Genomic DNA, 15537 nt, shown 5'->3' on the forward strand with positions numbered 1-15537 from the left:
TGAGCAGAGACTGCGGACACAGTACAGGAAATGAGCAGAGACTGCGGACACAGTACAGGAAATGAGCAGAGACTGCGGACACAGTACAGGAGATGAGCAGAGACTGCGGACACAGTACAGGAGATGAGCAGAGACTGCGGACACAGTACAGGAGATGAGCAGAGACTGCGGACACAGTACAGGAGATGACCAGAGACTGCGGACACAGTACAGGAGATGACCAGAGACTGCGGACACAGTACAGGAGATGACCAGAGACTGCGGACACAGTACAGGAGATGACCAGAGACTGCGGACACAGTACAGGAGATGAGCAGAGACTGCGGACACAGTACAGGAGATGAGCAGAGACTGCGGACACAGTACAGGAGATGAGCAGAGACTGCAGACACAGTACAGGAGATGAGCAGAGACTGCGGACACAGTACAGGAGATGAGCAGAGACTGCGGACACAGTACAGGAGAAGACCAGAGACTGCGGACACAGTACAGGAGATGACCAGAGACTGCGGACACAGTACAGGAGATGACCAGAGACTGCGGACACAGTACAGGAGATGACCAGAGACTGCGGACAGTACAGGAGATGACTGCTGACCTTTGGGGAGGGGGGGAGCGGGTACCCGCTCTTACTTCCGCGGAGTTGTTTGACCTTACCTGTTCCTCTATCTAGCCGCGCGCTATCTTCCCGGCTTCTGTAGTGTGGGCGGCTCGGTTTGACAGCCGGGTGCCCAGTGTGCATGCGCGAGAAGCGCTGCGCTTTGTGATTGGTCAGGCGGCTTCTGGGACCTGTCATGTGTCCCAGGTACCGCCTTACCATTCACAAAGAGCACCGCTTCTTGCGCATGCGCACATGGGACCCGGCTGTCACGCACACTACAGAAGCCGGGAAGACAGCGCGCCGCTGGATAGAGGAACAGGTAAGGTCCCGCTGCAGAGCTGAGCGGCCGGCCCGGTATTCTGACACGGCGGCGGTGGAAATACCGGACCGACCGCTCCATATTCGCTCCATAAGACGCACTGACATTTTCCCCCCTTTTTTGGGGGGAAAAAAGTGCGTCTTATGGAGCGAAAAATACGATATATATATATATATATATATATATATATATGTGTGCATGTATATACACACACACATAAAAAATGCGCAAACATTCTTGTAAGACAGAATAGAACTTTCCACGATGATGTAATGTATTGCGCTGTAATGTATTCTTTCGTTACCGAGCATGACCGATCTTGGTCACTTGATTTTTTTACAGACTAATGAACTGTCGTGATAGTCTCTCTAAAGCTAAAGAAATATTTTCGTGCTAGTTCCTTCAGATAACTTCACATGAGCTGTCGTGATCATCTCTCAAAAGCTGCGTACTAACGTTCAAATTACGATCACCCCAGCAGTATTGCTTGTCCGATTTTCTCATTGTGGTGACTGCATTAGTTTTCTTTTTTAGGCTTTTTTCCCCCTCTGTTTTCTTTTACTTTGGCTTTGATTTTGAAGAGTTTACACAGTATAGGTGTCAAATACATTTTGTTTGAACAGAAGTACTGAATGTATACAATGTTGCCTATGTTTTCACCTGGTGATCTGGCCAGTAACAAACCTCCTGTATTTGCACAACAGCATTGACAGTCTGGGAGGAGGGGAGTATTAGATGGACTAGTAGATTTAAATACACTAACATTGAAGCTGAAATCCAGATCACACTGCAGTTACAGTTTTTTTTTTATTTTGGATTAAAGTTTTTACATAGAGAAATAAAAGCTAACCATTGTGAACACCCGTCAGTGGTAAATGGATTGTATCATCACTCTAACTGCTATATTTGCAGAAGAACTTGTTCTTTTGAAAAAACAACAGATTTACTGGCAGGATCAGCAGATGAAAATAAAAGGGAAGAAACCACAAAAAAAAAAAACTAATGAAGCCATCACGTGTAAGAATTGGTAAGCTGCAATATAACAAATGTTGTTTTTGGGTTGAACACCGCTTTAAGGGTCAAACTTAATGGACTAGGACAAGATAGGGAAAGAGAAAAGGGGCAAGATACCTTCCCACATAGACCTTAGAAGCCTTTTCTCTATACACGTAGGTACGATAGTAGGGTCTGGCCCAGGAACCCATAGACTGGTCCACTGGGAATATCAGTTACGGTATGCGAGTTGACCACAATGTCAGACCTCTAGCTTCCACCCAGGGTTCTGGAGTTCAGCTTTAAGATGTCTGCAGTTTTGTTTTCCTTCTTGCCATTAGAATGCTTCCTTAAAACCCACATCATAAAAAACTATCAATAAATGCTATATTACATGCTGTTCATACTCATTCCGTCACTGAGATTTGTATTTTGTAAAAAACCTGGTTGATCTGGCTGCTCTCTATCTCCCCCATGTCCCCAGTGCAGCTAGGGATTTTGCAGAGCAGTATTGTGAGCTCTGCACATGCTCAGTATTCAGTGAATTTCTATGCTGAGCATTTCCTTCATATCACATCTGAGCAGCCCATGTGAATATCTATAGAGCCACACATGTGGGCATATACACATTGGTAAATAACAGACCACTCCCTCTCTCCTCCTCCATGCCCACTAACCAGCTAAACACAATAGGGGTGTGATATTATATGAAGATTGATGGAGGCTTCGCCTCTCTGAAATTCTATGATACAGCCTGTAACTGGCAGAAATCCACCCACACCATGGTATTTCCACAAAATAATAAAGAATTGACTTCAAATATATATTTGTATGACAGTTTTAAACAGTTTATTGATATTCATTATTTTCGCTCTGCATTCTAAAGAATATTTTTATTTTGAACATGTGACCAGAAGCAGAGGACTAGAAGCTTCTCCTGATTATGTTTCTGTGCAGATAGGCTGGGAAAGAGCTGGGTCATATGACAGCTGTATATCAGTTAGGAAAAGGGTACTTACATTTTTTAAATTAAAATAATTACAGTGCCATCATCCACGAACAGAAATAGAAGGGACAATGTAAATTAAACAGTGTGTGTTTAGTATCACTTTAAGCCTAAAATATGAATGTACAATGGCGTCTCTAAGATGACCGGTGTCACTCCACAGTAAACATGCAGATTCTCATTTTACAACTATGGAGGCCACAATCTGACTCTCAACTGCCATTGCTGGGGTTCAAAACCACAGTAACAGTGTCCAGTACAGTTTGAAAACATGCTGCTGTAAAAGCAGTGATATACAAGATGTCAAATGTATAAATTATGCATGTCTAAAAATACAAGGAGAAAATTGGGAAATTTAATCTCCATTGCATGTCTAAAGTCACTCAGAATAGATAGCAGTTTACTTCCCAACTCCCAAAAAGTGATGTCAGGCTGACAACCTAAAACAAGCCGTTAACCTGTCCGGAGACCCTCAATAAGTTAAAATGTGTACGATGCATTTATGTACATCAGTTTTTGCAGATTTCTATACTTTCCAGTCCCTTGAAACTCAGATATGTTGGCAGTTTGTATTAACTGACCACATAAGTTGTGGTCGTCATCTGAAAGGGTTTCCTGAAAATCTTTACTCTTCATCAACACTATCCATAAAAGATACAGATAAAAAAAAATAATAGATTCAGTGTAAAATGACACAAGCATCCTCAATTTCACACTCCATGAACATCATGAAGGAGAGACACTGACCACTGCTGTTCTGTGGAGAAAGGTTTCTTTTATGACATTCTTGTAATGACATTGATTGTATAAAAACCTCCATAAACAGCAGTGAATGCACTTCTTGCAGAGATTCCATGGGTAACAAACCGCATGTGTAAGCCGATTTAAATAAAATAGTAAACTGTCCAGTAGAATAACTCTGACCATTGTATACAATTCTTTAATAAGTTGCATATTCTACCTTTTGTTGGTTAAAGTGATACTACATATTTTTTTTTTGTGTTAAACAGCACACGTTATACTTATCTGCTCTGTGCAGTGAATTGCACAGAGCAGCCCCGATCATTCTCTTCTTGGGGCCCCTGCCAGCGCTCCTGGCCCCTCCTTACTGTCGGGTGCCCCCATAACGAGCAACTTGCTAGTAGGGCACCTGAGCAGGCATGCTCCCGAGCCGCGGCTCTGCGTGTCTATTCACACACAGAGCCACGGCTCGCCTGACTGGCTCACTGACTGTGACTGACAGCAGCGGGAGACAATGGCTCCCACTGCTGCCTCAGCCAATCAGGAGTGAGAGTCCCTGAAGAACCGAGGTTCTGGTGGACATCGCTAGATCGCAGTGGGGCTGATACGCACAGAAGGTTTTTTTACCTTCATCTATAGAATGCATGAAGGTAAAAAACTTTGAGCCTTTACAACCACTTTAAGGGTACTTGCACACAGTACTGATGTCTGAACATCAGTATTCCTGGCCTGAATTTCTTGCGTTTATTTTGCGTGTATTTGTGTGCATATTTGCTTGTACTTGAGTAAAATACATTCTAGCTCCCAAAAGAAAGTTTTAACCTCTAAAAATTTCACCTTTTAGACAAAAATAATAAATGCACATTATTTTTGTCTACAGGAGCCTGGAAAGCATTGTGCCAACGATTAGAAGATTGCTGATGCCATGTAGGTCTCCTGCAGACCTGGCAGAATATCTACTTGCCCTACGGGATGTATGGGCAAGCAGATATTCTGATAGGAAGATTCAATGAACTACCACGGCGCTCCATGGTAGTTCATTGAAAAACTACAAGCTGACAGCCGCTAAGGCTGTCAGGACTTGCAGTTCATTCATTCACGAAGTCCGTGAATGAATGATGCGGCCGTGTGGGCACAGCCCCACAGTTTTCAAATTTGACAGATGGTATGGGGAGAAGTTTCCCTGTCAGAGATAGAGGGGGCAGTGGCTGTAGCTATGGGAACATGTTACATGTTCCAACCTAAAAACGGGTGGAACATGTTCCCAAAGGTGAACTTATTCTTCAACATTTTATGCACGTATTTGCACAAATATGCGTGTACAATACTGACCAGCAATTCAAGTTTCTGCGTTGTTTTTTTTTACTCATCTATATGCAGGACATGTTTTACGTGCCTGCATGTACATGCACATTGAAAACAATGGGCTGCACTTAGATCAGTAAAAAAAATATATATATATGTCTGTATGCCTCAAAACGAGTTTTTAGGCAGCAGTGCACACAAGAGCTAAAAATAAAAATAATTAATTTCCTAATTAACCAAAATAATAATAAAAACTGAGCAATCTGAGGGACAGGAAGTTGTTTTAATCATCTTAACCATGCCAAGATTCATTGCAAATGACAGGAATCCCAGCTAGCTAAAGACATTAGGTAGACACAGGCACAATCAGAACACTAACCCATGATTTTTTTTTTTTAAGGATCATTCCACTAACATAAACCCTGAAATTGTCCATCTAAAGCAAACTTTGTTATGCCCTTTGAAAAAAAGAAGGATAATGTGAACCCCTGATCCTGCCAGGACTTTACAGTGAAAAATTATTTTTATAGATAAAGATAGGTTTCGTTCATAACTGACCTATTAAGAACCTAAACCCAAACCCACCCCAGTTGTAGACACCCTCCAGTGCCATTTTACAGTGGGGCAGCATCATGCATGTGCAGAAAGCCCTGGTTCATATATATATGTGCGGGTGATGCCACTGCAGATCCGCACAAAAATCCATGCAGCCGCACCACCCACACAGAAGAATGCGGACCCCCAGGTGTGTGCCAGTAATTCTAATGGCACGCCTCCCGCACTGGAAATTGCAACCACACTGGGAACCGAGGTTCCCGTGCAGGCTGCGGTTTCCAATGAAGTGCAGGGACTTCTTCCCTGCGTGTCATGGAGCATGGGAGCCCATTCAAATAAATGGGCTCACGTGCCCATGCAAAACGCAGCCCGCACAGCCGCATATATGTGAACCAGGGCTAAAAGAAACTGTAGGAGAGGTTTTTGCTATAGAAGTTGTGTGATCAGGGCTTAACAGTGAAAGCAGCTGAACAATGAGGAAGGTAAATATTTTACCAGTTGGTTGCACCCAGAAGGATGGAGGAGGAATACTTATGACTTCCATGTGGCAGAGGTCAGAGAACTCTTATATTTACATGCTTGACTTTCATAGAACTACTTTTAGGCCTGGTTCACACCAATGCGTTTTTTATTGCTTATTGCATAAACACAGTACAGTCCATTTAACATAGTTTCCTATGCGGCATGTTCACATCTATACCTTTTTCAGCTTCTGCATTTTTGGAAAGGGTCAAGGACTTTTTTTAAATGCAAAAAGCAGCATTTTTGCTACAATAGGAGTCCAAGGGAGACGCTGTGCGTTTTTGTATTTTTATTCTGCCCAGCAACAAAAACCATTTCCCCTTTACAAAAATTAAAAACGCTGAGAAAAATGCGGTATAAACGCATGTGTAAAAACGCAAAGCGAAATGCAAAAAGCAATGCAAAAAATGGATCTAAAGCAAACTGCATTGGCGTGTGAACCATTCTCACTGAGCACGTTCTGGCGTGTTGCATTAAAACTTCTTGTATCACTGTGGATTGAGTTCAGGCAGCCATTTCAAATGAATGGACTGTCATTGCACCAAATGGACAAGCAGCAATTTTGTTTTCCGAAAAACCCCATAATGCACAGTAGTTCGTTACCATGAGTTGCAGTGCAATGCAACATGTGCCGTGAATGAACAACACCACAACATGCTAACCCATGTTATTGCAATGCACCGGAACAAAGAAGTGTAAACGGGACCTAAGAGTGCCCTACACTCCCATGTATGTATGGGTGCACATACATACAGTAAAAACTGTACACGTCATAAAAAAAGAAAAAAAAAAAACTGTAAAACTGCAATATTGGTTTTAATACTTAGGATCGTTCTCTTAGTCACAACGCTAACACGACTGCTGGTCACCAAACAGGTAGGTGCTTTGGCAGCTTACAGGAGTAGTGTGAGGTCCAATGAAAAGGAAGGTGAGTGAAACCGCAGAGCTGCAATAGTGAAATGTTGAGTGACCGGCCTGGCTATGCAGCCTGGTAAGATGTGTACATTAAATAAATAGAATTCCAAATATTAGGGGCTGTAATGCAGGTCACACATGTATTTAACGGTTTTTGGTAATCTGACCATAGGAACCTTATACTTACGAATACATAAGATGATCAGAAACACCACATAGGTGACAAGCTCACGGAGCACACTCTTCAGGTACTTCTCTCTGGTAGTTATGCGGTCTTCTGTGTATCTTGTGCCCCAAAGACCTACACAGGAAGGCAAAGGAAATGTAAGAAATAACTAATACTTAAAAGTATATGTAAACTCTAATGAACTTCTATTTTCTCCTTTTTGGTCAGTTAAATTTACCCCAAAAGCATTTTCTCAGCTCTGTTTGATAAGTGTGAAAAATACCTGTTTGTCCTGCCAGAAATCCAGAGGGCTGATAATTTTCTGTAGTGGGCTGACAACACTGTTCCTCTGCTGGACTGAAATGCCATGCAGTGTTATCAGCTCTGTTTAGTTTGCCTATGTGAACTACAGAACATTTCCCCACTCGGTCATAGAAAAAGGAGAGGAGGTGTTCTGTAGTGCAAATAAGGAATGAACAGCCTATCGCTGCTCCTTCACAGGTGCAGTACAGTTAGCGTTGTCACCCTAAGACAGGAAGGGTGTTACTGACAGAATCACCAGATGGAAATCAAGAATAAATAGAAAAAGAAATACAGCCACTACATCTAAGAACTGTTAAGCTGTATTCAAGTACTGAAATATGTGGCAACGCATGTTATGCATATTACTGATTTGCAGGTTAATTCATTTTGAATGGCACCCGACCACACCTGAGTTGCATACATATGGAATGGAAATCATTCAAGTACAGGTGCATCTCAAATTAGAATATCATCAGAAACCATATCATATATTCTATAGGATTCATTACACACAGAGTGATATATTTCAAACATTTCTTTTATTTTGAGGATTATGGCTTACAACTAGTGAAAACCCAAACTTTAAGTAACTCAAAAAATTAGATTACATAAAAAAAAAAAAAAAAAGGATTTTTAACACAGAAATGTTGGCTTACGGAGAAGTATGTCCATATACAGTATAGTATATGCACCCAATACTTGGTCGGGGCTTCTTCTGCATGAATTACTGCATCAATGTGGCGTGGCATGGAGGCGTCAGGCTGTGTCACTGCTGAGGTGGTATGGAAGGCCAGGTTGCATTGATAGCAGCCTTCAGTTGGGTCTGGTGTCTTTCATCTTCCTCTTGACAATACTCCACAGACTCTCTATGGGATTTAGGTCAGGCAAGTTTGCTGGCCAACCAAGCACAGTGATACCATGATCATTAAACCAGGTATTGGTACTTTTGGCAGTGTGGACAGGTGCCAAGTCCTGCTGGAAAATTAAATCAGCATCTCCATAAAGATGGTCAGCAGAGAGAAGCATGAAGAGCTCTAGAATTTCCTGGTAGAAGGCTGTGCTGACTTAGGACTTGATAAAACACAGTGGACCAACACCAGCAGATGACATGGCTCCCCAAATCATCAAGGAGTGTGGAAACTTCACACTGGACCTCACGGAACTTGGATTCTGTGCCTCTCCACTCTTACTCCAGACTCTGGGACCTTGATTTCCAAATGAAATGCAAAATTTACTTTCAAAAACAGGACTTTGCACCACTGAGCAACAGTCCAGTCCTTGTTCTCCTTAGCCCAGGTAAGACAATTCTGACATTGTCTCTGGTTCAGCAGAGACTTGACACAAGGAATGTGACAGTTGTAGCCCATGTCCTGGATACATCTGTGTGTGGTGGCTCTTGAAGCACTGACACCAGCCGTAGTCCTCTTCTTGTGAATCTCCCTCAAGTTCTTGAATGGCCTTTGCTTCACAATCCTCTCAAGGCTACAATTATCCCTGTTGCTTGTGCACCTTTTTCTACCACACTTTTTCCTTCCACTCAACTCTCCATTAATATGCTTGGATTCTGCATTCTGCAAACAGACAGCTTCTTTAGCAATGACCATTTGTGACTTACCCTCCTTGTGGAGGGTATCAATGACTGTCTTCTGGACAACTGTCAAGTCAGCAGTCTTCTCCCTGAAACCTACTGAACCAGTCCGAGAGACCATTTAAAGGCTCAGGAAACCTTTAAGGGTGTTTTGAGTTAATTAGCTGATTAGCGTGTGACACCATGGGGTTTATTTACTAAAGCTGGAGAGTCCAAAATCAGACTCCCTTCTGCATAGAAACCAATCAGCTTCTAACCTCAGCTTGTTCAATGAAGCTTTGGCAATGAAACCTGGAAGCTGATTGGTTTCTATGCAGAAGTGAGTCTGATTTTGGACTCTCCAGCTTTAGTAAATAAACCCCACGAGTCTACAATATTGAACTTTTTCCCAATATTCTAATTTTCTGAGATACAGAATTTTGGGTTTTCACTAATTGTAAACCATAATCATCAAAATTAAAAGAAAGAAATGATTGAAATATATCACTGTGTGTAATTAATCTATATAATATATGAGTTTCACTTTTTGAATTGAATTACTAAAATAAATTAACTTTTTGATGATATTGGAAGTTATTGAGATACACCTGTAGAACTATAGATAAAACTTATTTTTTCATTTTCTTTACTGTTTTTTCATAACAGCATATGGAATCGAAACCATTAAAGTAGAAGTATAAGCAAAACTTTTTTTTCCATTTTGGATAGAACAAGGGAGGGTTATAACCCGTCACATATTTTGTTCAACCACTTGTGTCCAATTGCAAAGATTTCCCTTCACTTCCTGTCCCATAGCCAAATAGGAAGTGAGAGGAAATCCCTACAAATTTCCCCTCTATTACTTTTCAGGGGACAACCCAAAATTTTGGATTATCTTTTACTTTCAATGATAATGGTAAACAGGACAAATAGAGAGGGTGAATTTACTTAACAGGAGCACAGATAGCAATAAAAATTGACAGGAATTCTAATACCTTGCCACTCTTTCCAAAACTAACCAGGCCATTTTTTGCGATACATCGCTGCGTTACTTTAAATGACAATTGCGCGGTCATGCAATGATGCACCCAAATTAAATTTGTCATTTTTTTTCCCCACAAATAGAGCTTTCTTTCAGTGTTATTTGATCACCTGTGCATTTTTTATTTTTTATTTTTTTGCATTATAAACAAAAAAAGACCGACAATTTTGAAAAAAAAGAACAAAACAATTTTTTTACTTTTTGCTATAAAACATATCCAGTAAAAAAAAAAAAAAAAAAATCAAATTTCGTCATAAATTTAGGCCAAAATGTATTCCGCTACACGTCTTTGCTAAAAAAAATCCCAATACGTGTAAATTAATTGGTTTACGTGAAAATTATAGTGTCTACAAATGGCGGTATATTATATACTGGAAATTTTTTTTTTATACTGGTAATGCCTGCGTTCAGCGACTTGTAGCGTGACTGCGGCAGGCATTCTGACACTGGGGGGGACTGACTGTCACTGACATCCCCAGTGACACTAATACAGTGATCAGTGCGAATAAAAAGCACTGACATTGTACTAATGACACTGGGCAGGAAGGAGTTAACATCTGGGGCGATCAAAGGCTTAACTGTTCGCTGTGTTTTACTGTGTAAGCATGCTGCTTTGTATTGCTTTGCTATGCAGAGCAATACAAAGCAGCATGCTGGAACTGACAGAGAAGAAATCTGTATTGTTTACATACAGACCTCTCCCCCGTCAGTGTTCCTCGGCAATTGCCAGATGCTGCTGGGAATCTCTGGCCGGGACCTGGTGATCGACAGCTGTAGCTGCCAATGGAAATACAAAATCCTGTATATATACACACATGTGATTTTGTGCATCCATGCCGCCCTGTAGCAGTAGTTCTGCTATAGGGCGGTCAGGAATCGGTTAAGAAATATCAGTCTAACCCTCCCATGGAGTGACCCGAAAGGTGGCCATACATGTTACAATCTGGTTTAGTACCAGATTTCTGATTTGTACTAACTACTATGTAATGCCTGCTAGATGGGATACAAAATGGACTGTTAAGATAGACAATATATCACATAGCTTTGGTAGCTCTAAAGATGATTGGACAGAGATTGTACAATTTGAATGTAATGTGTATGACCAGCGTTACCTATGCTTTGATGCTGCTTCTACTGTCACACCATACTCCTAACCACTCTGCATGCATGTGTATAACTGCAGCAGCCTCCACTGCTCTGCAGTAATGGCTAAATGCCAGGTTGTTCTACAGGACTTTCAGAGTGTTGAAACTTGCTCATTTTTTCCTGCCTCATGCACATTCCTATGGAAGGAGAAAATGATGCTCATCCACGGGTACACCACCTGTAAGGCCACTAGCGCCACTTAGCTGGGGGCTGGCACTGAGCCTGAAGTGTCCACTATGATTTCACTGCAGCCAAGTAAGGCTTGGTCCACACCTCTGCATATTGCAATGGATGCATTTCTCCAGCACATTTTGCGGTGTATTTTTGAGCAAGGTTTTTTTTTAACCTGTTCTGCAGGGGCTTTTTGCCAATAGGAATGTATTGACATTGATGCAGCTTTGAATGGGCTCAACGTGGATGCGAATTTGATGCTACTTGAGTGCTAGAGTGTAAATCTGCATCAAAAGTCGCACTACATGAACACAACTGTCATACTTTCCTATTAGAAAAAAGTTGCATCAAAGTCGCACCCATCCAAAGTTTCATCAAAGTCGCACCCATCCAAAGTTTCATCAAAGTCGCACCCATCCAAAGTTGCACCAAAGTCGCACCCATCCAAAGCTGCATCAAAGACGCACCCATCCAAAGTCGCATCAATGTGGCATCAAAGTCAATACTTTCCTATTTGTGAAGTGAATAAAATGTAGGTGCTAACCAAATATGATAATTCATAAAAAAGTAAGAATACCATATGAAACTATACCATTTGTAAATCCTACGTACATTGCTGATCACGTAAAGACAATCACAGTGGCCTTTTACCACGTGATCAGCTGTGTCCAATGACACAGCAGATCACCAAGTAAGCACAGTTGCCGGATATCAACAGCACTTTCCTCACGCTGTGAGTAAAGCTCTGCCGATAACCGACAGCTGTCACAGAGCAGATTGGCACTGATCATCAGGGCACAGATGATCAGTGCCCTGCAGTGCCGCCCAGCAGCGCCGCCAGTCAGCGCCCATCAGTGCCTCCTCATCAATGCCCACCAGTGCCACCTCATCAGTGTAGCCTATCCGTGCAGCCTCATCAGTGCAGCCTATCAGTGCAGCAGCATCAACGCACATCAGTGAAGGAGAAAAATTACCTGTTTCAAAATTTTATAATAGAAACAAAGAATGCATGAAGGTAAAAAACCTTCAGCCTTTACAACAACTTTTTGGCTACATTTTGTAGCTTGAAGCTCGAAAACTCCAAAAAAGCTCAAACGTAAAGAAATCAATTGTTCTCTATGGTGCCTGTTCACACCTGATCCTGCAAATTTTTTTAAGTTTAAGTGTTTTTGGAGCTTCGAGCTACAAAACACTGAAGTATGAATGCAGCCTGAGACGGTGGCGGGAGATCCAGCCCTGCAGCTGGTTGTATGCAAAGGGTCAGGGATGCTCAAAACAGTGACACTGCATCCCCACCGAGCCAATGAGATTCAGGCGGGAGATTCCCTACCCTGCATGTATACAAAGGGGTGAGGATGTTCTTGGCATCATTTACCTAATAAGGCCACATTCCCATACAGGGACAATGACATTGCATCTCTGCCACCCAATGAGATGCAGGTGGCAGATTACCTGCCCCACAGCATCATGTAACAAAGGGGCGGGGATGCTCATGACATTGCTGACATAATATGTCCATATTAGGTCAATGATGTCATGAGAATCCCCACTCTTTTGTTGCAAAATTTCATTTGGCTGCAGCATTGCACGACCGCGCAATTGTCAGTTAAAATAATGGCCTGGTCAGGAAGGGGGGTAAATCCTCTGGAAGGCAAGTGGTTAAAGTAAATTACACATAGCTATACAGAGACTCTTTAGGTGCCCAGTCACCCTTTCCTCCATAAGACCTCATGCACACGGGACGTTTTTACAGCTGCTGTTTTTGGCTTTTGACGTTTTTTTCTACAGCCAGTAAACCCCCCAGCATGTTATCCTATGTGTCCATGCACACAGACTGTAATCAATGTTTTTTGGCAGGAAGAAAAAAAAAAAAAAAAAAAAAAAAAAAAAAAGAAGAGTACTACTTGCTTTCTAGAGGAGTTTTTCAGTTGCTGATAAATGCGGCAAAATCCGGTAAATCATGGCAAACCAGCATTTTTTAACGTTTTTTTTTTACTAGAAATTTTTTTTTAAATTTTTGGTCAAAAAAACCCTCTAAAAAAATGCAAATGCAAAAAAAAATGCAGCAAAACGCGAATAAAAAAAAGCAAAAAAAGTGTGTTTTTAACGTGACTTTACACAGCTAACGTTACCAGCGTTATTAAAACGCCCCGTGTGCATGAAGCATAAGCAGGGAGCACTGGACTGAACTCATAGGCGGTTTTTACACTAGTCCATTTTTCTTTTCGCTTTAAAAAAAAGCGGAAGAAAAATGTGTGACCATGTAATCCTATAGAACTCTTCACACTGATCCATTGTAGGTACCATGCGTTTTTTAAAATCCTGCTTGCTGGAAAAAAAAAAAAAAACGCACTTCCTCATTGAAATCAATGGAAAACATCACAACTGCATCCCAAACACACCCGCGTTGCGTTTTTGGTGCAGTTTCTGAGTCATATGCCCTGTAAGAAAACTCAGCAAAAAGTAGCCTTATGTATGAACAGCAGATAGACTTCCATTAGGCTCCATGCACACGGGGCGTTTTAATAACTCTGGTAGCGTTAGCTGTGTAAAGTCACGTTAAAAACGCACGGTTTCAGTGTTTTTTGCATTAGCGTTTTTCCATGTTTTTTGCTCAAAAAAAGTAAAAAAAATTCTGATTTGCCGCGTTTTACAGCATGAGAGCGTTTTTACAGCCAAATAACTCTAGACACCCACTAGCTCTAAGGTTTTTTTCCTGCAAAAACCGCTAAGCCCTGGTTCACACTGATGTGGTGTGGAATTCGCAGTGTATTCTGCACCGCATCAGAATCGCACCCCGTTCATGCAAACCGCTGCGGTGGGTATGTTAACAACACCCTGAAAGTGGTCTGCAAAACGCAGTGCGATGTGAAGAATTGGATCGCATGGGTGTGAATACACGTGATCAGATTCTAGTGCGGACCAAAAAAAAAGGGTCCTGCATGTTTTTGGTGCGGTGCGATTAGAACCATACAAAATGTATGACTCTGATCGCAACGCACACAAATCGCATGTGATTTGTACAGGAATGCGGTGTGAATCACATGTGATATACCACGCGCACATATATGTGAACCCTGGATAAAAGAGAAAATCAGCCACTGTACAACGTCCAGTGTGCATGAGGACTGGCTGGTGTCATCTCTCCCACTGTAGGTTACCTCGTAGGGTGTGCAGGATCCTCCCCCAGCCTTCCAGCTCCGGAGTGTGCTCAGCTCCATGGGTGGTTGTACCAGCTGCAGTGCCCGGCTCCCCTCTCCTCCTCCTCCCCCTCTGCCCCCCCATATTATTAGGGTGATAGCCCACCAGGCCGGTACTGCCCCCACTACTGGAGGACACCAGAGAGGAAGACCTCCGGGCATGTCCGGCAGAGGGGTGCCACTCCACATCCATCTCCACCACCGTGCCCTCCTCCCCGTCCTCCTCTTCTTCCTCCATGCCGTCCTCCTCCGCCTCGAAGCCCGGGTTGTCTCGGCTCCAGGCCTGCCGGGAACAGGAGGAGAGAGGGGACGGGGTGGCCCCCCCGGGGGGCGCCTCTTGTCTGGGGAGGGTGTCCATCTCCAACATGACCCGGGCCGGCAGGCTGGGGGGGGAGGAGGAGGAGGAGGGTGCCGTCTTCATCTCTAGATCGCCCTTCCTTCTCTTCTTCCTCTCCTCTCCGTCTAGATCGGGGGGCGGCTGGGGCTTCACACGGCTGGGGTTCACCATCCTCTCCTCTCCCCAGCAGCCATCTTAGCTCCAACTTTTCTTTGGTGACTTTTCTGTGTGTTTCCCTCTGTGATCCCGCCCTCCTTCCTCTCACACAGACCCGTTATCCAGGAAAAGGCTCAGCACTCTGCTTGGCAACAATGTCCCTGCACCTCCCTCCTGGACAACTCCTTCCAAAGACCATGTCTCCACAGCCTGAGCTCTACAAACAGGGAATGCAAGGCAGGGGGGTCACCCCCCTAACAATCATATCTTTTCTCTGTCTAGGGGCTCCTTCACACTGGCTTTGGGCTCTGAAAAGCAATCCACGCTTGGATCTTTCTTCAGAGGGCATTTGACGGGCAGTGAAGATGTGTTATATGTCCATCTCACCACCTGCTTTAGCCTCCCGCATTGCACACAATTGTGGACTAGGAGTTATGTCTCCAGGGCACCAAGGATCTCAACCCACAGCAAGAGATATGTCTCCAGCACACA

The 15537-nt window shown here is 43.0% G+C and overlaps 1 protein-coding gene across 2 annotated transcripts in view; it reads right to left on the bottom strand.

Moving 5' to 3' along the window:
- PKD2 (polycystin 2, transient receptor potential cation channel) overlaps window positions 1-15152 on the bottom strand; it is a 66611-nt gene extending 51459 nt beyond the window's left edge. For both annotated transcript variants that reach the window (XM_089679558.1, XM_089679557.1), the window contains exons 1-2: window positions 14514-15152; window positions 7145-7258 (exon numbers count right to left, since the gene is read on the bottom strand). In XM_089679558.1, coding sequence (XP_089535684.1) covers window positions 7145-7258; window positions 14514-15060 — 661 coding nt within the window. In that variant the 5' untranslated portion in view covers window positions 15061-15152. The remainder of the gene's footprint in view (window positions 1-7144; window positions 7259-14513) is intronic.
- Window positions 15153-15537: the final 385 nt, after the last annotated feature.

This window comes from Staurois parvus, unplaced genomic scaffold, assembly GCF_062004578.1.
Source record: "Staurois parvus isolate SC_StPar_1 unplaced genomic scaffold, SC_StPar_1.0 ptg000227l, whole genome shotgun sequence".
Taxonomy (NCBI): domain Eukaryota; kingdom Metazoa; phylum Chordata; class Amphibia; order Anura; family Ranidae; genus Staurois; species Staurois parvus.